Source organism: Zeugodacus cucurbitae, chromosome 6 (genome assembly GCF_028554725.1).
Source record: "Zeugodacus cucurbitae isolate PBARC_wt_2022May chromosome 6, idZeuCucr1.2, whole genome shotgun sequence".
NCBI classification, from domain to species: Eukaryota; Metazoa; Arthropoda; class Insecta; order Diptera; family Tephritidae; genus Zeugodacus; species Zeugodacus cucurbitae.
In genome coordinates, this window is record NC_071671.1 from 9,030,105 (window position 1) to 9,051,564 (window position 21,460).

Here is a 21,460-nt window from a genome sequence, read left to right on the forward strand (position 1 = left end):
GGTTCAACTAAATCGAAAATACAATAATCGACCAGTTAATTTATATTATGGTTAATCCATATCATAATTAACAACATGAATTATGATAGAAATAATTAAACCCCTTATTTACAGTAACTTTGTTGTGTTTTCATTTCCGCTTCGTTTCCACTGTACTGTGGTGTTTCATAATAAAACAACACTTGGGAAAAAATTTTAATTAAATATAAAAAAACTACTTTCCAATGAAAAATTTCCCAGTAATCCATGTATTTTTCTTTATGAATCTTTCGCCCATTATTTTAGTTTAAAAATGTAAACAATGACCACTATTTCACATAAAACGCGATATTCGATACTGGTTTCAGACTGAGGACTATGGAGGCCAACGGGCAGTTTGATCCCATTGTATGAATATTATTATTTTAGTATTTTTGCGTTATGCTTCGGGTCATCGTCCTGCATGAATATATCGTATTGCAAATGCTCGAGTCGATGTAAAATATTGGGAAATATGAGGCTTCGAGGATGGTAAAGAAATGACTTGCTTGCATACCATCAACGCGTGCAAGTAACCCGACTCACTGTCTGGGAAACAACCACACTCCTAGAGTGATCCTTCACCAAATTTCATTGTTTTACATATGTTGCGATTCAGAACACAAATTTTCTTTTCGATCGACCTTCATATGCATCCATCTGACTTTATGCGGTTAATTTTTGTTTTATTTGACCAATTGGCTTTCATCCAGTCATCAACGGTAAAAATATCATAATTTTTAACTAATAACTTGAGAGTAGACAACTGCCAGTCTTGTGAAAGACTGAAAAATTATATTGTTTTTTAATCTAATGGATGAATACGATAAATATTTTGTATTTTCATAAGTTTTTTTCCATAGGAAACGTCATTCTTTATTTCATCCATCACGTGCTTCTTCACAAAAGACTCTCCTCCAGATCATTCCAACGGAGTGAAAGTCTTCCTCTTTCTCTGCTTCCATCAGCACTTTTAAAACTGTTCCATTCGAACAAAATGACCTAACCAGCGTAGCCGCGAGTGTTGGTTTGATGACAAGAGGAGATAACGTGAAGATTGAAGGAAGACTTGTAAGACAACAAACATTCAAGAATCCGTTTTTGAAATTTTACAACGTTCTTTATACACACTCCAGTGATAGCGGTGCTAAGTAAACTGATTCTTGAATAGGAAGATAGACAATAATTAACCACTCACTTCATTTTGAAGGCGTTAATTTGACTTCATTTAAATACGGTATTTATTATTTTACAGATTAATAACTCATTTCTTATTTATAGTTTGTGCAAATACACTGATTAAGCTCCATTCAAGCAAACAAAGCAAACTAAAATATACTTAAAAGTTCAGAAACAATATAGTAATAATAAAAAAACGAGCCTTAAACATATTTCCATTTTTACATAACGTATGTGAATACTTTAACAGCATAGAGCAACTATAAATACTTCGGAATGAACCACGTATAATCTAGGCGTTATACTAAGTTATATTTAGGTTAAATAATAAATAATAGGATAGTAAATAACATTAACTAATAAATGAGATTCAATTCCTTTCAAAGTATATAAGCTTATTAACAAGTGATATATTATGTATAAAAGATAAGCATATTTAACTGCAGTATAAAATTAGTGTCTTTTAAAGGGTTTAATCTTCGATTACAATTGGTTCGGCACATTTTGTGTCCAACGTTGTGGGTGTAGCAATGTCTGCATTTTTTCCAACATTGCAATCAGCGCTCGAACTCACGACTTTGGACTCGGATGCTTTGTTTTCTGTCGGCTTTGCACAACGAACAACAACCTTTTCATGCTAAATGCCATTATAATAAATTAATAGTCATGATTAGATATCTGCACAGCGATACCAACCTTCTTAGCTGTCAACCTTTTAATCGGCAGATTCAACTGTTCAGATGGCACAAAGTTCCACTTAATTGGCAGCTTAGATTCCATGGCGGGACTTTGTTTCCGCAGATGCCTTGAAGAGAAAGAATTAATAAGTTTGCATTCACATATTTCATTGCATAATGACTGTAAAATATACTACTTTACTCACTCATTCAAATAAGTGTCAACACTTTCAAAGTCAGTACGATGCACAACGCTGCTTATGCCCGGTACTTTAATTAAATATGAATTATGCAGTCGCTTCGCCCAGAATCTTGGCGAACCATCATTAGTGCTTGAACAAAGCACACCGTATTGCTCACTCGGCTTACTTTTTCCTAGTTGTGTGTTATTTTTTACATTTGTATCAGCTTGTTTTGAGGACACATTATTTTTATCCGATGGTGTTTTATGCAAACTAGGAGTAGGAAAAGGCCTAGGGGTCTTCGCCGCCATTGGACCACTTAGCCTTCCGTTAAGTAGATGTGGACTCAAAAGTGCTGAATCGCTTAATCGTTGTGTTGTAGAGCTCACACGTTGTGGCAACGGAACTGCCGGTCTAACATTTATTAACGGTTTTGGCGAGAAAACATTACCGCCATTTGTCTTTGGTGAGTTCATCATTAAGCTTCGCGACGAGCTCGGTAACGATTGACGAAAACCAAAAGATTGTGTTTTTGTTAGCTTCATTGATCGTGAGTGCTGAACGCCAGCGACTTGTTGCTGTTGCTTAGTATATGCATTTGATATGGAAGCACTTGACGCTTTCGACATTTCAACTGCTGAATTTAATGTAGTTGATTTATTTGAAGCTGTTCTGGTCGTTGAACTGTATGTAGGTGTTATTGAATTAGAACAAACTGTCGATGTTATTAACGATTGTGTTGTTTTTGGTTCTTTTTGAGGCGCCAACGTTCGATATGGTAAAGCCGCAATCTTTGTCTTTGTTGAGGAAGTGTTTGTTTTTTTAGCGACCATCGTTGCAGTCTGTGTTGCTGGTTTCGTCTTCGTGACAATCGTTGGTGGGCAGATTGTTATTGCTGTTGTGCCATTTATTGTACATGTATTTGAGTTGTTTCCTACACCAGCAGTGAATGGCAACTCATTTGCTACTGTAGACAGTGCCGTCGCATTTGATTTGAAAACAATCGATGCAGCGGGTTCAAATTCATCTTCCTCGATATTCATCACCATTTTTCCATCAGACTCAAGTTTATCGGACATTTTGGTGATTGTTGTTGAACCTATAGTTGAATGTTTAGAATTATCGCCCAATAGAAAACGTTTCCAATCACCTGTTGAGCTGTTTGCCGAGGATTTCAACTCTCCCGGTGTGGCTTTCGTCGTGATTTCAGCTGCTGCCGGCATTGTAGAGGATCCTATACTTTCCCGTGTGTCTAATAAGCTACTCTGTTGTTGACTTATGGGCAATGTAAAAATGCCGGAGTTACTATTACTCATTGTCGTCAATGCATGAGTGGCAAACAATTCATTTGAAGTAGCATCTCCTGTAGCCGTAACCCGAACATCAGGTGTGAGAAATCTTACATTGGATATGTTTTCAAGTGTATTGCTTGCAATGGTTGTTGCAACTGTTGCATCATGACCTTGTGTCCCATTGGCGACTACTGGTACGGTGGTTGGGATATTCGAAATATAAATTGTGGTGGCGTATGGCGCTTCCTGTGGTGCTGGTGTCACTCCAGTAATAACCGCATTAGGTGGGAGACCGCGCAGAATAGCAGCAGTTTGTTTGTCTGCTAATGGTGTTATTTGGCTTTGAGTGACATTCGGCAATTGAACCAATTGAGAGTTTATTGACCCATTCACTGATATTTGTGTCTGAGGCAATTGTGCACTAGCCAGAAAATCAGAATTATTGCTACTATCATTAACAGGCGTAGTTCCTAGATTTGTTATTTGCAGGCGTTTCGAATTAGCATTACTTTGGATTGTGAAATTAGTCAGTTGCCGTGATGATAAAGAGTTATTGTGTTTTGATTGTAACTCTGATAAAGGTTTTACTGTAATATTAGGTTGTGGCAAAGGCTCGAGTGCCGAAAATGAGCCTGATGGTTCTGCATCCTCCACAATCATACAATCATCATCGTCCGATTCTGGTTGCTGCACACTTTCGATAGCTGGCATTTCTCCCCTGCCTTTCTCCTTTTCAAATTTCGTGGCATCTGCTACGCCTCCATCTAATTTATAGTCCATGTAAACCTAGTAAAAGTATAAACAAATGTTTTTCATTTGAAAAGAATCCTAACATAACGCTATGGAGCCTAAAACTAACATCTTCAAATTAATAAATTATTAGTAATTACCTGTCCACTTTTTCGTACAATACAAAATGCTGTTGTACTGTCTCTCTCTCTTGAACCCCCTTGTATATTGTGCATTTGCTGATACGTTTCGCGCAGCATCATTTTGCCATCAACACTTTGTAGCAAAATCAGTGATGGCGGTGGCATATGCATTTTTATAGGTCCAAAGAAAATTTTGCGTTCAGATTTTGGTATTACGAAAGCATCGTATGCTGCGTTCTGGAAGAATTGCAACTTCACGATCTTTTGCTTTTGTTTGCTGAATGCCATAACTTTCTGTATGCGATCGAGCGAAACTAGTTCTTGGAAGTCTGGCACATATATATGTGAAAAATCCCTATAAAGATCCAGTACCAGCCAACGATGAGGCTCCGTAGTCACATCCAGTACATTCATTTCATCAATATCGTTAGATCTTACTTTGCGGAAGATAATGTTTGTCTTCATTTCCGAATACTGACTGTTTCCAATCAATTCTTGCAACATGGATAAGCCGCTGCTTGATTTCGCTTTATGCTTTGTATCAGTTGTTTTTGTATGCACTGCACCAGACGGTGGGGATCCTCGCATTACTGAAGGCTGAAGTTTCTTCTGTAGCGTATTGTTATTTTCAACTGATTCGCCTAATTTTGTCTTCTGTACACTTTTGTTATTATGTGGAACATTTGTTTCTTTTTCCAAATGCGCTAACGGTGGTGGCTGCGATCTCAAGAGGGATTGTTGAACAGGTGTGATATTTTGGGTAGCAGCTGCTGTTGGTTCTTTCACTTCAGTTGTTTCTGTAAGTTCCTCCATCTGTTTCTGTGCGACCTTTTTATTTAATTCGCGAATATGTTGTTTAGCTAGCAAGGTAGATAATACATTAATTTTACGTGTAAGCAGTGGATGAGTCTTTGGTGTTGGCTTAGCGCACGCACTAGATTTATCTGCACGCAAAAACCCCTTCACGAGCCAAAATTTGGCGCGCCCTTGCATCACAATTGCCAGATCGCGAGTTTGAGGACTTCGGCAGCGTTGCAGCAACATGCGACCCATTAGCGGCAGTTGTTGCATCGGTAAAGCGGCTATATTAACTACACCCACAGCATCCAGTATCATTGGCATCATATTTTTTATTGTGGCAGCAAAGAAAGATTGTTCATCACGCAGCTTCACTTGCCATATGAAAACAAAGCCTTCAATAAAGGCCTCCAAAAAATTTGACCATTTAATTATGCATAAAATGTCATTATTTGGTGCAGGAATAACTTTGCTTTCACGTTTTAGTGCTAAACCGATGTCTTGCATCTTTTTGTTCACCAAATTATTCATGCTGCGCACTACATCTCTGAAGAAATCCATGCGTGAAGTTGAAAGTGATTGTGATGGTTGCATGCTTAAAGATACTGATGCCGAACATTCCGATGCAGCTGAGCTGATGTCCGTAGCACCTTCTGTAATAGATGAGACAGACGGCTGTGCATCATCGCTGATCGCGAGCGCCTTATCGGGTATATTTGTGTTTTGTTTTTTAACATCTGATTCACTTTTTTTGAACTGAGAAGTTTTCAAGTCGGCTGTGGCACTGGTAGCATCACTATCTTCCTCTATGGGCGAACCATTGTCATGTTTTGTAGTATCTTCATCAGTTTTTTTACTACTCAGCAAACTTCGTTCTTGTAGCCGTCGACGCCTTCTCTGTAGTTTTGTTTCAGCTGTTGCTTTGCTATCAGGTAATGAACGTAAGGAAGAAAGTGAGGACTGACAGGAATCTTCATCAGTTAATTCGACGACTTTTCGTTCCAGCTTATTCAATGGTTTCTTCTTCGCTGGCTCTATTGGTTCTTTGTCCGATTCTAGACAATAAATAAAATAAAATTATTAATGATAAATTCAACAAGTGAGTAAAATAACTTGTGTTTACCTTTGTTTAACACCTCCTCGGAACCTGATAATTCTGTATCCTTTAATTTTCGTTTCTTCGTTAGTAACAGCGATTCCTGCGCTGCTTCTTTACGTTGCTTCTCCACCTCATGTTTGTGGTAGTACACTGATCGCATTATGTGTTCATTCAGCAACAGCATAGACTGTTTGTTCTCGTTCTTGGCTATAAATTCTTCAACTTCTGTACGCCGTTTGCGATTTAAACGTAAGTAGGTTTTGCGTGGCACGACAACTACGCGGCGGCAACCGTCTGCATCGGTGTTGAAATATTTATTAATAAAGGAGAGCTCACTTGGTCGTCCACGCCGTTCTAGACGTTTTGTCATTTTCGGACGTTTTGCACGACAATCATCACCATCGTAGTCTGAACCTAATGTTTCCTCTAGAATATCATCTTCCTTATCACTTTCATCTCGTTCGTCATCTGTACTATTATACTTCACAACACTGCCTTGAGATTTTCGATCTGCACTTTTTCTTTTTTCTCTTCTTCTCCTGACTAACTCCTTTTCCCGCAATACTTCCTCTACTTCGTCTACTGTTCGTTCAACTTTTTCGAACGAATAACGTGCTTTTGTAGATGTAACAATGTATTCTTCATCTGGCAGAATACTTTGTTTATTTCCAACATTTGTTTGATCACTACTAGTGGTCACATTATTATCCTTTTCGATAACGAGCGGTTTTCCCTCGGTAGCACGACCACCACAATAACATTTGTATAACTCATGTACCATACACCACACCGCCATATTTTGAGTATCCTCCAAACGCATCAGCGGCACAGTACAATGCTTAAGGTTTTCCAATACTTTATCGTTGACATAGATGGGTTCGCGTAGCTCGGTAGTTGTCTCCGAAAATCCAACATTTAAGGTCGTATCCGTGGGTGTTTCAATTGCTACAACGGCGGTATTTTGTGTTTTCTTTGGTGGTTGAATTGCCGACGTTCGACCCGTATAATCTTCATCGGTATCAGCGAAATCTTCGTAGCGCTTTGGTGCTTTAGTACAACGACGTTTCTTATCATATTGCGATTCATTGATTAACAGTGTCTCATTTTCAGTTAAAACAATTGTGGACGTAAATTCTTTCTCCATACGCGCGAGTCGCGCAGTTGCCTGTCTACGAAGCATAAACGCATCTTCGGTTGTGATTGAGCGACCCTATTTGGTTGTAATAATATTATATAGATATATTGCTGTAGAATATATTTAAAAATCTTACATCTGTTTCTAGCCGCATTATGCGTGATTGTGATGGAGTTTTGCATGTGCACTCTATGACACACTTGGATTTGCCACAATGCTGACGCAAAGGATAGTCATCGGCGAGACTCTGACAAATACAACCAAATGTACAATATTCCTTTGTACAAGGCTTCACTCCTGCAATTAAAAACAAACAAATGAAAATAGAAGTTTGAAGAAACCTCTAGCAGAGGTATATATAGTAGATAAGAACATACATATATGTATTATATATGCCACTTTAAATATATATTTTACCTTTTTCAGCTTTTACCGCTGCATCAATTATAGTAGCATTCAGGCGACGCAATTCCAAGCTGCAAACAAAAAGAAAATATAGTGAGCATTCGGTCTTCTGTACTTTATAAAGGGTATATTCCAATGCTAAATACTTACAGAAGACGGTTCTGTTTTTTATTTGCCGCCGCTTGATTGAATGTCTTAGAATCATCCGTAGCTTTGCTGTTGCAGCTTTTCTCCTCTTTCAGCTTTGTGGTAACTTTCTCTTGTTTCAACTCTACATCCTCCTTCTCGGTTTGCAGTCCATCTGGATCTGTTTTTATGAATGAATTCTCACTACAACTTATAGCGACGCTGTTTATCATCTCACTTAACACATCCGCACACTCGACTAGCTCACAATCATTTTCATCAATATTAGCACGAAAGGAAAAATCTTCTATAGGTGACGTGGTCGCCTCAAATGTTTCATCAAGTTTCTCTGAACGATCAACAACACGACGCACCAGTATGTGACTGCGATCGTTCATATATGGAATGGGAAACGTGTATGATTCATTGGAAACTTTGGCAACATCATCCGCTTGTTTTGACTGATCATCATTTTTCATCCTACATTGAGCAGTTTGCTGTAATGTAGACACGCTGAACTCAGCCCATTCACGCGTTATATCACAGTGCGGTAGTATATAATCTAAGTAACGTTTGGCTACATCGTGTAGTGGTTTGCCAAGTGCTGGAAAAACTTCCAGTTCCACAATTGGCATTCGCACCACCGCCATGCTACCACCGGCCAACAGTAAAGGTGCAGTCTCATCGTCTAACGGTTTTTGGAAGGGCTTATGTGATAGTGGGCAGGGTTTGAACACACTTGGCAGTGGTGTCTTGTTTAGTTTTTTCTTATCGGGTTCGGTTTTTACAGGTTTAAAATCACGTGCCACTAGAGCATCGCTGCAAGTGCTTATATTGCATTTATTCCTTATAAACTTATTCGGCACTCGGCTAAGGTATGGTTGCTTATTTCGTTCTCCGTTATTGCCACGAACTCCCGGTAGTCGCACATGCTCGCGTTCACTCCCATCTACCACATCTAACGTTTGGTAATAATAATGATTGAATTCGGTAGTGACAAATGAAGCCGCTTGCCAACCTTGACGAGTAAATGGCATTTGTGAATTCGGCGCCTGCAACGACTGTTGAGAGACGCTTTTTGATTTTTGGTGGCGTATCTTTCTTTGTAGCTCACGGCAAATGGCCGCCTCATTATTTATGATTGCCAGCTTATGATTACGGTTGAATTTTTGCAAATACTGGCGTCGCTCGGCGACTGTTCGTAATTTTTGCAAACTTTCTGGCACTAGTGGCATCTCAATGCGCGGCGGTATACAGTCGGGTGTGACCAATCCATCCAATGTAGCCTGGCGATGTTTGCGTGCAGCAACATTTCCAATGCCGTCAGTTGCACAATCACTACTTTCCAGCAAATTTTCACGCATAAACTCATTCAATGACTCACTGATGAATGCAACATTAGCATTGCCCTTGGATTGTGCCGAAAATGGTACTACTGGTGTAAGCAACATGCCGGGCACGCGTTCGGTCTCATCGAAACCGAAGAACTCTTCACCAGAATCAGTAAAATGTTCGTTATTATCGCAAGCTTTATCCAGATTTGTTTCAGATGATTCCATGGCTCCGGGAAAAGACTGATTTCCTTTCACATTACTAGAGGTCTCTGTGAGTATATTTTTTCCACGCATCTTATTCATGAGCATATCCAAAAAATTACTATTGCCACTTAATGAATTCGAAGTTTTCTTCTCCGCACTTTGTTGAAATATTTCTGAGGCGGACTTTGTTAAAAAATCTGTAGTACATGTTTTGGTAGTTGAACCTAACGGAGGCAACTCAACACTCTCGCCGTCAACATCAATAGTTCTGTCTGTTTTATAGCTATGCTTTGGTTGTTCATTACGCGTTTCGTCACTCCCCATAATTTGTTTTTCAGGCGTTGTCTCTAATGTGTTTTGAGTTACACTTTCAGTCTTATTTAATACTTCTGAAGTAATATGGCTAAGTTTATTGCTATCATCTACATACTTTGTGGTACACGTATTCATAGAGGTCGATGTAGGTATGTCAACTGTTTCCACTGCCGAATCATTCTTCAACTCATCCACAGTTAATTTAGTTTCACTTTCCATGAGCGGAACTGTACGTTTTCCACTCCGAAGTATTTCCAATTGCTCTTTCAATTGTTTACTCACTTCGTCTGGAGCCATATTTCCGCTGCTGGATATTTCTGCCTTATGTTTATTTGTGGTATCTATATTATCACTAAGCGAAGTTATTTCAATATGTTCTTTAACGCCGTATTTTCGGCGAAGATAAGAAACCATCTGTCTGGACCAAAGTTGTACATTTCGCCTTCGGGTTTTAATTACCTTGCGTTCGGCCTGATCAAATAAAACTCTTCTCAAATGGTAATAGTTTAATATAACCCGTTGTTTGCTGCCTTTTCGAATAGCAACACGTTTGATTACCAATCGGGGACTCAATGCATACCATAGGAATTTCTCAATATTGGCCAAATTAGATTTTAAAAATCCAATAGACACATTGTATTTACGTTGAATTAGTGGGATTATCTTTAGCTGGTGTTTAGTCAAATTCATTGTGACACCGTTAACATTTACCTAAAAAAAGTTAAAAATATAGCTTAGTAAATTATTTATTTATTATAATATTATTTTAGTTATTTTTTAAATGATAACATTTAAACGAAATATAAATAAATATGCAAAATTTCAAATATATAAAGGTTGGTAAGGTAAGGTTTGTTTCGTCGAAAAAAGACCTTTTTTCATGAATTTTTTTAGAAAAAATTATTGCTTTAGGTTTATTTTACTTATTATTATATGAAAGTACAACATTTGAAGGATACTTAAAAAAAGTTTTATCGAAAATTAGCGAGGAATAACGGATTTATCGTCGATATCTGCAGGCACCTCGAAAAGAAGTGTTTGTGCGTTGACCAGCCTACCGCATCACTGGATCATCCGAAAACAAAAAATCAAAATGCTTTCTTTAGTTTATTAGTTTATCTTTCAATTGACGTCGAGTTTTTTTTTAATTCTTCAATTTTTGGTACCATTTTCAAACCAAAATGACGATTTTAGACGAAAAAATCGACCTATTTGTTATTGTAAAATTGTTAGTAATTAAAATTTTTGGAAAAACTCGACATCATTCGAGCTATATATATGTAGAATATTTGTTCAAAATTTCAAAACGAAAATTTCTATAGGCTGGTCACCGACTTTAAAAATGACATATTTGGGAAAATCGATTCAAAGTTTTGTACACTCAGCGCAGATAGCTGGAGGTACCGTAATTCAACCTGCTGTAACTTCGTTAGTTTTTCTCCGAATGACCTAGAACTTTAACACAATTTTCTTGAGATGTTGATGGTTTAGAAAAAAAAAATAAAAAAATTAAAAAGAAGTTGTCAACTTGGAGCGCACACCTACCAAAGGCAGTATCTCCGAAACTATTATTCGGATAGACTTGAAAATTTAGGATAATATTCTTGAAATGTTGTAGAAATTAATAAGCCAAAAAACAAAAAATCGATTTTTTCAACCCACGAACCCATGTAACCCCTTAAACTAAAAACAAAAATCGAAAAAAATATTGATGAACGATGATTTGCGAGTAGTAGTGATAGTTGTTACCCGCAGGTATTCCATTTAGTACTGCGATGTCATGCGGTAAAAAGTAGTCAAAGGATACACTTGATATATGTACATAAATACAGTGGAACTCCTTTAACTCGAATCACCATAATCCACAAAAATATCTTCAAGAGACTCGACAAGAAACTTCGAGTAATAGAGATTTTCATTAAAACATATTTTTTTCAAAAGCTTTTAAATAAAGATTTATACTCAGTTTAATTTATTTACTTCGCATAAAGTTTTATTTAAATACGTTAAAACATATAACCTCTAATCTTGTATGTTGCAGTTTGCTATTCTTCGTAAACGTATGGCAACATCGTAAAATTGCAATATCGTAAAACAGCTGTTAATTTTTACATGCATTTTGTTTTCGACAATGCAAAACCTTTTTCAGTGGCATTTATGGCATGCTTACAATTAATTCACAATCTGCTGATATTGCCACAATATTGCCAAAGAGCGCTCATTTAACTTGTGTTGCCATATTGCAAATTTACTATTTCTATATAATTGCGACGTTAAATGAGTACCATTATTATATTTTTGTTCGCCTTCATACGATATAGATGTAATATTTTTAAATTCTGACTCGATAGTAAAATTATAAATTTTGTTTTATGTCCTGGTCGAAAAATTCGATTTATGGAAGGAAATTCGTATGAAATTTGACTTCTATTGCCAATTCAAGAGTTCGAGTATGGGAATTTTGAGTTATGGAAAGAAATTTGATTTCTAAACGCTATTGCCAATCCAAAAGTTCGAGTTATGGAAGTTCCACTGTATTTACAATTGTAATTATTGTTTGGAGTTCAAAATGCTGTATCGAATTGCAAAATAAGAAACCATTTCGCTTCCACAGAACAATATATTTATGTATGTTTATATGTATGTATTTTCGAAAAAAATAATTCGAAGGAAATTTGTAGAATGATTTTACATTTATATTTTTTGTTGTGTTGAATTTTTAACAATGCATTAAAAGTATCCACTTTTTTCGCACTTAGCAGTTTGTAATAAAAACATTTTTTTTATTTTGATATCAACCACAATGCACATTTCTTATTTGCACATAAATTGATACCACGAAATATATTAATATTTTGTTATGCAATAGACGACCGTTAAAAATTTAAATTATATCACGCTAGACGTTTATTACGTCCGCCACACTCGATATACACACACATATGTTTTTTTATCTATCGAAACAATAGTGTACTTGAAAGAAATCAAATCAAACAACACATGAGAACGGCACAAACAGCTGTCTTAGCACAAGATAAACTCCATTTTAGAACTGAAGTAATTCTTGTACACAAAAAAAATCGGCATGACGAACGCACTCAACAGCAACACACCACTTTTATCCCAAATAACTTAAACAAAATGAAACTAAACTAATCAACATATTAACCTCACGCTGATGACACTGGTCGATTAACCAAGAACTGAACGCCGCAAACACACATGCACAAACTTACTTTAACTACACAGCCTAACACGAATTCCAATGTAAGCGACCGCTTGCTATCACCATTCACCGGTTCAATATTTATTTACACAACATTTGCACTACAATTTGTAATTTTTTCTTAATTAATGCACATTTCACCCGTTTTTTTTACTTTATTTTGGACCAAAAACAGTTGTGAATATTTTACAACCAATCTGTGATCGCTGTGCCTTGATGGTCTTTTCATTTGTGTTCCGATTTATATTCGTATCGTTCACATATTGACAGCAAAGCCTGCGAATGGCAGTCATTCGAAACAGTATCGATACTATTACGTTTTTGTTGTGAAGGCATTACACAAAAATACTGGGAAATGAACGATTGAATTATCGAATATTATATATAAAATTATATATATAAAGATCGTAAATAATAATAATTAAATTGTTTAATGTATATATTATATATGAATTGAAATAGAAAATGTTTATGTTAAACCCACGTGTTACCGACTATGTATGACATTTTCTTACAGCTATATACGCTCACAGTTGATTTTTTTCGATTAATGCTGTTTCATTTCTCACTTTCTACTCGAAACAAAGAAATATTCATATACACACAATTTGACGAAAATTACGGTAACTTAACTATGGTCCACTTAACTATGTAGTTAAAATTTGTTTTTACAAATATATTATTGAAAATATAATTAGTTTAATTTGCGTACAAGTTCTAGCTTCCGTTTAATCGATAAATACTTTTTTAGGTTATGTACAGTAACACAAACTTTATTTGAGAGACGAAAGTAAAATATGTAATGCTTGGAAAGATTTAAATTTTTTTACGTCTTGAGAGGATTCCAGTTCCGGTGATGACACAATGGACCACACAAAGTCCTAGGTGCGTCGACAGACAACCAGTAAACCTAACCTAAGCTTATGTTATTAATAAAAAGCGGCACATTTACTAAATTATTCCCTTAACTATTGAGGTTAAGTTTAAAAAATAAGCATAGACAACTGTCTTTACGTTGTCTGACGACCTCAAAAATATAACAAGAGAAAATAAAAGTTATTTTACGCCTCTATACGCTCTCTAAGACGTAGTTCTTTTAATAAACGATAATTTTCTTACCGAAACCATAATAAGATGTTGATTCTTACAGCGATCGACACTTATATTGCAGATTTGTATATAAGATTTAACCAGATTTGACGTGAGGTCCGTTATTTGCTTAATTTATAGTTATTTTTTGTGAGAATCATTTGTTTAATCGAAAAGTCACTAGAAAACAAATTGTGGATTTGTTTTGTTTTGCATATTTGACAGTTCACCAATACAGTTTTAATGGTGTGACGCATATTCCGCAGTACGAGATGCCAAACGTCGTATTCCGTTATACTACTTCTCTTGTCTTTAATAGTAATAAAATAAATTTAATTCTTCGAGTCTTCGGGTTGCAAATAACATTATACAAATTCTAAACTGCTGCCGGATAGCTGAGACTTTTGTGAGTTAGATGCATTTTTAACTATAATATTATATATTTTATGAAATTCACTTCTGGATCTATCCAAAATTACATAAATCTATATACATATACAGTCATGTGAAAAATAATAGGGACACATGACACATGTCCCTATTATTTCGCACACTCCAAAACGATCTTATTTCACAAAATGGTCAACATTTTTTCTTTGATAACGGTTCTTTACTTCACTGACATCCCAGCAAACAATTGCAAATTTTTTTATTTTTTTTTTAATTTTATTTTTTAACTATTTTCAAGCAAGTGTCTCTATTATTTTTCACATGACTGTATGTTTTTTTTTTTTTTTTTGAAAATTCAAACCACTTCATGGCCTCAGGAAGTACAAGTTTTGGCAATTGTAGTGGGTTTTAATAAACCTGTAGACAAATTTTCTGCATCGATTTTCTTAATTAAAAAATTATTTTGGTGAGAAGATTTTTGAAGAACACTTAACAATATACACTTCATTACCTTTATATAAAATACAAAAAATAATTAATAAAATTAGAAAGCTCCACAATTTCTTATACTTATGTATGTATGTATAATGTGTAACAAATATGCAGATACATAAGTATACGTCCGTATGTATTTTCTTATTGCTCATCTACCTTAATTTTCGTATATCTTTCTTTCATTATTTTTCAACATACGCATACACCTACATACATACATAGGCAGCGCACGTAATAGCTGCGCACGTGTTGATAAGCATGGTAGACAGTATTCCGTATATTCCGAATGTCTTCGGCAGGAAACACTTGGAATATTTGAAACGTCAACTGTAGAAGACATAACCTCAACATTTAAAGTTGTTATTCACCTGATTTCTCATTCTATAAAAAATATTTTCGATGTCCTTATCAATTTTCGCTTCTATTTACTAACCTCATTGAAGTAAAAAATGTACGTGTGCTTGTGATTTTTGATTTGTTTGGCACTCAGTCAGTCAATTATACGAATTTTATAAGGTAGATTAAAAAAAATTTTACAGAACACATGGCAGTTTCAAATCATATTCAGTATTGAAGTTGACGCCTATCCGTAAAGGAACGAATTATTAGTTAAAATTAATTCTCTTAGTTTAAACGATTATTATCCAAATATACATTACAAATGTCTTCTTCATTTGGTAGCATGTTACGTACGCACACACGATTAATGCCAGATGGTTTACATGGCGCTCGAAAAGAGAGAATGGAATGATGCTACTATTGATTTTTTCGAGATTTGATTATACTACAATCTAGAAAAATCATACATATGTATATTTTCCCCAACTATACATTTTAAAATGTATTTATCATTGCTCTCAAACAAGTATTTATGTAGTAAATATGTAATTGACGTAGGCAGCGCTTAAACGATTATAGCCGATCAAGGTGACGAGTGGAGTTCAAATCCGGATGTCTGTTTGCCCGTCCATTCGTCCGCCTGTTCAAGCTGTAACTTGAGTAAAAATTAAGATATCTTGATGAAACTTGGTACACTTATTTCTTGGCACCATAGGTAGGTTGCTCACTGCCTTAAGTACATTTCGTTGTTTTTAGTCAATTACAGTTTAAATATTATCATAGATACTGTTTGACTTAAGCAGTGTGCTGCTCAACTAAATAGGTTCATGATTACCCAGATGAGAATCGATCTGTAATGTCTCAATCCTTCCTTGTTTGAAATAACACGATAGGGTAGGAAGCTTTGCATTGAAATTGTTTTCAGAGCTGCTTTAATTGCTGCAATTCTTCACATACCTTGCGCGAGAACAACCCCCACAACTTTTCCATTATATTAAGGTCAAACAAGTCAACATTTTGCGCCTTAATCCCATCTTTTACAACCCAAATCAAGATAGCAAGTAAAATAGACCGATACAGATCTCCACACCATTCCGCCTCTTTCACTTTCGAGGTTCATGTTAGTAATAGTCGAAATCTTAGGGACGCCTAAATTAAATTTCTTTGCGGCGGAAAAGATGACGTTGTGCCACTCATTCGTTCAGCTTTTGTGCTTGCGAGCAAAATGCACTCATAAAAATTTCCATTTAAAAATATTTTTTGTAGTTTCATGCGGTTTGGACAGCCGAGCCGACAAAATCACACGTTTAAGGCAGTAGTCTGCTTTAGAAGCCGAAAAAAAGCGGTTTTTAGCAATTTTTTTTTTAAGGGAAGGAAATTAATGCGGTAAACGGAATTTTAAGACGATAGTGTACTAGATTTAAGGCTTAAAAACGAAATTTATTATTAAAAAATATTGAAATTTTTTCAAAGTTGTAAGTATTTTTCTGCACTTGTATATCGTGTGATGCATCTGAAATAGTCGAACCAATTTTTTTTTTTAATTTTTATAAGTTTATTTTTTTTATGAACTACAAAAATACCGAAGAAGTTATAAAATTCCAAATTTTTTCGAAGTTTGAAAAAAAAATCACTTTTTTAAGAAAAAAAATTGACTTTAAGTTGCAAAACAAGTAGTTGAAATAATACTTTTGTCCAACTTCAACTACTTTTGTCTAGTTCAAATAGAAGATAATTTAATACTGAAGCTGGATCACTTTGATTCGATCGGACATATATTCTTTTTGCTATCACCGGCACCGTTTTCTAACACTGTGAAAATGAAAACTCGAGAAAACGCGCTTTAAAGTATGCCTGAGCATTCGCACCTGCTCGACGCTCGGCCATTAAAACTGCTCTAGCTTCGAAAATATGTCAAATTGGCTTCTGGAATTTTAAAGACATATTCTTGGATAGTTTTGGAATAGATTTAAAACAAAACTACAGACTACTGCCTTAACAGTTTATACATTTGCAAAATTACTCACAAATTTTTTGATTTCTTCCTATTTTTAAAATACTCGAGTACATAGCAACTCGCTGTCCTTCACTTTTTTTATCGTTCCCTCTCCTACAAGTGAGTTTCCGCACAGTTACCGTGTTTGAACACAGATTGAGATTCAAAAAATAAATTAGCACAAAATACAGGGAACTTTAAAAAGAGTGGGTATTTACATTCGTAAATGGACATGAATATAAAAATTATTAGTAGATGACTGAGCTCTGCATGAACCTAGTAAAGTTTTTTATTACACTTTTTTTAGTATAAGGATAATTTCAAAATTTCGACACATTTCGAAGTTGATACAGAGCCTACAAAATACGAATGTCAACTCAAGATAGGTAAAATTTTGACAACTTATAAATGGGTATACATACAGAAATTAATGTATTCACAGTCAAACAAAGTTGAAAGAACTGTGAAGTGAACAGCAAAGATGAAAGCAAGAAGTTCAAGAAAAAACATGGACAACTTGTGAGTTATGGTATAAAATGTTAAGCATTTATTTCTAAATATTATTATAATTCTGTTAAATAATTTTTATCACTTTAAATAGGAACGGAAACTCCAATGAAAGATGCAAGTATGGAAACAACTAAGAAGGAGAATTCTTCGGGTGTAACCGAACATTATATACTTTTGCAATTTATTTATTTCATTTTATTAGGTTAGGTTAGGTTGGTTTCATTTTATTAAGATAATAAGATAACACACAATTCGAATTCGACTAAAATAGCGAAAATCACAATATATGTATGTATGTATGTAGGTCTACAACTTTGCTTCCGCCGTTTTTTTTTTGTAAATTTAAGTTTTTTTATACCCTGAACAGGGTACATTAAGTTTGTCACGAAGTTTGTAACACCCAGAAGCAAGCGTCGGAGACCCTATAAAGTATATATATAAATGATCAGTATGTTGAACTGAGTCGATTTTGCCATGTCCGTCTGTCTGTGGTTTATATACGAACTAGTCCTTCAGTTTTTAAGATATCGTTTTGAAATTTTGCAGATGTTATTTTCACTTCAAGAAGCTGCTCATTTGTCGGAACTGCCCTTATCGGACCACTATATCATATAGCTGCCATGCAAACTGAACGATCGGAATCAAGGGCTTGTATGAAAAACTTCCGCATTTTACTACATATCTTCACGAAATTTGGTTTGAGTTATTGTTCATAGAAATACCGAAAAAATTGTTCAGATCGGTTCACTATAGCATATAGCTGCCATACAAACCGAACGATCGGAATCAATGGCTTGTATGGAAAATTTTCGCATTTGACGTGGTATCTTCACGAAATTTGACATGGATTACTGCTTAAGGTAATAATATAATCTCCGAAGAAATTGTTCAGATCGGTTAACTATATAACCTTAATGTTTCTAGCAAACAACCCAGCTAAAAAGAATTAGTAAAATGTTTTCTTTTTTTTACTTACTTTTTCTTACGTCTTTAGATTTGCTTAAACACATAGTTACTAAAAGAAATGCACCTGTGAAGGGTATATTAGCTTCGGTACAGCCGAAGTTAACGTTTTTTCTTGTTTTTGTATAAAAACGGTTACAAATGTCGATGAGCCTCAGCCGCACTTTTTTTGAAATTAAAAAAGAAAAGCAAAATTTCCCGCAAATGTCGAGCATTCGGCTCAATAAGTGACATTTTCAGTTGAGAATAAGATTGGGATGCAAACAGATCTCTACAAATATTTTGTTGGTTTAATGTTGACACAAATGTCCAAGATCGATATAAAACGATTTAATCGACCAGTGCTTGACCCTAGAGACATCTATTGGAAAACGGCGGAAGCAAAGTTGTAGACCTAAGGAATCTGGGATAAATCCTAGACCGATTTCATCAATTTTTGCCACTAAGCTACATGATATCCATGATTGCGCGTTCCCTAAATTTTGCCAAGATATCTCACATATTAACCGATATATATACGGAATAAAGTCTAGCGGATGTTTGAAAATCAGTGCTATCGCAAATATTGACCTGATGTTGTCCATTTTTGGCACAAGGACCCAATATTAGGAGCAACACATCCCATTTAAATTCCTTTATGATATCTAAGAGAATTTCCGACATTTTCAATCAAAAAATATTCACAAAATATTTTAATAATTAATTATCAAATTCACAGGGTAAAGAGACGATGCAAGAGGGTGTTGCCCAAAGCATTATTATCATCCTGCTTATTTGCTTGAAAAGCTTGGCAGTGGAGTATATTTGAGAAAGAATTAACATATGTATGTACTAATTTCAGCTCTACAAAAATCCACCCGACTTCTCGCCCATCTTCGATAGCAAATTCTTCTGGGTTTCGATCGATTAAAAAAGTTGGCTAAATTCTTGCGGTTTTTTGGGCAAATGGTAAAAGCGAGCACATATGTACATATAAATGTAGTAAAATGCTAATGAAGAATGAAGAACATATTGCATATAAATGTGTGTAATTTATTTTTTGTATTTTACATAATCGTTGTAAGGGAATATGTTCTTACTTAATATCAGATTTTTCAAGATCTTACTTTTAACGCCGTGCCACTTATATAGACAAACGGTCCGAGAAAACGATAAAAATGCGACTGTGCTTGTATACTAGTTGAGATTGCTTTGGCTTTTGCATACACAGCAACAAACAGCTGACGAAAAAGCAATCGAAGGAGACTTGAAAAATCTTCGAAAATTTTGTTATATTCACATACATATGTTTTAATAGATATATCAATGATTGGTGATGCCGATTATTTTCTCGTCCTGCGAAATATGCCATCTCCTCTCTAAACTAGAGTGGTGAACTGTTGGCTGTCAAAAGCGAATACAGCGATCGCTGCATATATAATTTTAGGTAAACATAATTTGAGAGTTGTCACAAACAAATGATTGTCAAAATGGTAAAAATATTATTTTCAGTAAAGAATCTAAGGAAAGCACAATCTTTAATATCATTTTGGCCTCATACCAGCTCATTTAATTAAATCAAAAACACAAATAGCTGAGTCGGTCTTCAAAATAGATTTTTTTTATCGATTATTGACTGAGGTATAACGTTTTTTAGTTTTAACCCTGGATGGTTATACTTATTTTACATAAACTAAAAAACAGGCGGTAGGTTGCCGATTCGAAGAGTGTATAACCGTACAGAGTTAAACATAATCACAAACGACTTGACTCACCATCATAGTAAAACCGTACGTCATCGAAAATTATTTAAAGATTCTTGTGTCACTTTTGACATTAAGATTGTTGCTTTACATGAATTCCACACCAAACCTAACAATACCTGGAAAGCAATATTAAAATAGCAACTTAATTTAGAAATTATGGACTTGTTGGAGCATACAAATTTTGTTTTTCTTACTGTTATTAAGCGTTATTGCTTAATTAAATACTATTTTACAGGCAGCCGAAGATCTCATGATTACACAGTTAGCAAGAATTCAGATCTACATTCATGCACAAACACATGTAGATACATACACCCCGGCTAATGTAAATATATAACTTTTAAATACGTAAGCAGCGGGATCAGTAACTTCCGACAACAAATAGTTACTCCCAATAAAATGTATCACCAGCAAAACCCCAACAAAAAAAAATAGACGAACGAACAGTGAAAACAAGAACTTATACAACTCACCGCAAGCATTCACAGCACAGCACACTCAAGCACGTTTGTATGCGGTATATATGTATGTGTGCACATGTATGGACGTACATATGTACGATTGCACGTAGATACGAAAGCAAAAGCTCGTATTTTACGAAGAATACTTAAAGTGCAAAAATATTAACCAAGTATTGATATGACTGAACATTCGTCGCACTTGTAATCGAATATTTCACATTAATGCTTACCCATACAAAATTTTGTTCAGCGTAATTGACGTTAATCTCTGCTATATTGGTAATGGTAAGTAATTCTTCAAAGCACAATACACTAAAGTTGTTTATTACGCATTTAGTCTGTCATCTCGCGTGGGTACACTACAAATGCGATAGGACTTCTGTGCTGTGAGGTGAAAAAGAAATGCTAGCAAATGGAACGGAATGGCGACGCTTCGTGTCAAGGCAAGCGAGTGGATTGTTTTTTTTTTCTGTTTCAACACTTTTGAATTTATTTAAAAAGATGAAAATCAAAAACGTTGCGTAAATAGCAAATAACTGAAGTTTTTGATTAAACATTAGTAATATATTTCGAAGACTAACAAATTGAAAACTTAATGAAGGGGCAGCTC

General features: G+C 35.2%; 1 protein-coding gene and 1 long non-coding RNA gene across 6 annotated transcripts; one reads left to right on the forward strand and one right to left on the reverse strand.

The window, feature by feature from the left end:
* Positions 1 to 1,241: 1,241 nt before the first annotated feature.
* LOC105216331 (uncharacterized) lies at positions 1,242 to 21,220 on the reverse strand. 5 transcript variants are annotated; one of them, XM_054235051.1, is made up of 10 exons: positions 13,982 to 14,211; positions 7,808 to 10,347; positions 7,670 to 7,728; positions 7,389 to 7,549; positions 6,142 to 7,327; positions 4,239 to 6,073; positions 3,207 to 4,134; positions 2,081 to 3,155; positions 1,894 to 2,002; positions 1,242 to 1,834 (listed from the first exon to the last, which is right to left on the reverse strand). In XM_054235051.1, the coding sequence occupies exons 1-10, from the start codon at positions 13,988 to 13,990 to the stop codon at positions 1,670 to 1,672; spliced, it is 8,067 nt and encodes a 2,688-aa protein (XP_054091026.1). In that variant the 5' UTR covers positions 13,991 to 14,211; the 3' UTR covers positions 1,242 to 1,669. The 5 variants fall into 5 exon arrangements, with proteins under 5 accessions (XP_054091026.1, XP_011189073.2, XP_054091025.1 ...); XM_011190771.3 differs by lacking the exon at positions 13,982 to 14,211 and adding an exon at positions 21,081 to 21,220 and having other exon boundaries at positions 2,081 to 4,134; XM_054235050.1 differs by lacking the exon at positions 13,982 to 14,211 and adding an exon at positions 20,863 to 20,996 and having other exon boundaries at positions 2,081 to 4,134.
* On the forward strand, positions 17,485 to 18,180 carry LOC128922853 (uncharacterized). Its single transcript, XR_008472050.1, has 3 exons — positions 17,485 to 17,557; positions 17,614 to 17,690; positions 17,773 to 18,180. It is a non-coding gene; the product is annotated as an uncharacterized LOC128922853 (long non-coding RNA).
* Positions 21,221 to 21,460: the final 240 nt, after the last annotated feature.

Bases quoted from the DNA above. Each gene is read 5' to 3' on its own strand.
- LOC105216331 (XM_054235050.1), bottom strand. The intron at 4,135-4,238 runs GTAATTACTAAT...TACTTTTACTAG, and splicing joins TTGTACGAAAAAGTGGACAG to GTTTACATGGACTATAAATT. The intron at 1,835-1,893 runs GTTGGTATCGCT...AATGGCATTTAG, and splicing joins AAAGGTTGACAGCTAAGAAG to CATGAAAAGGTTGTTGTTCG.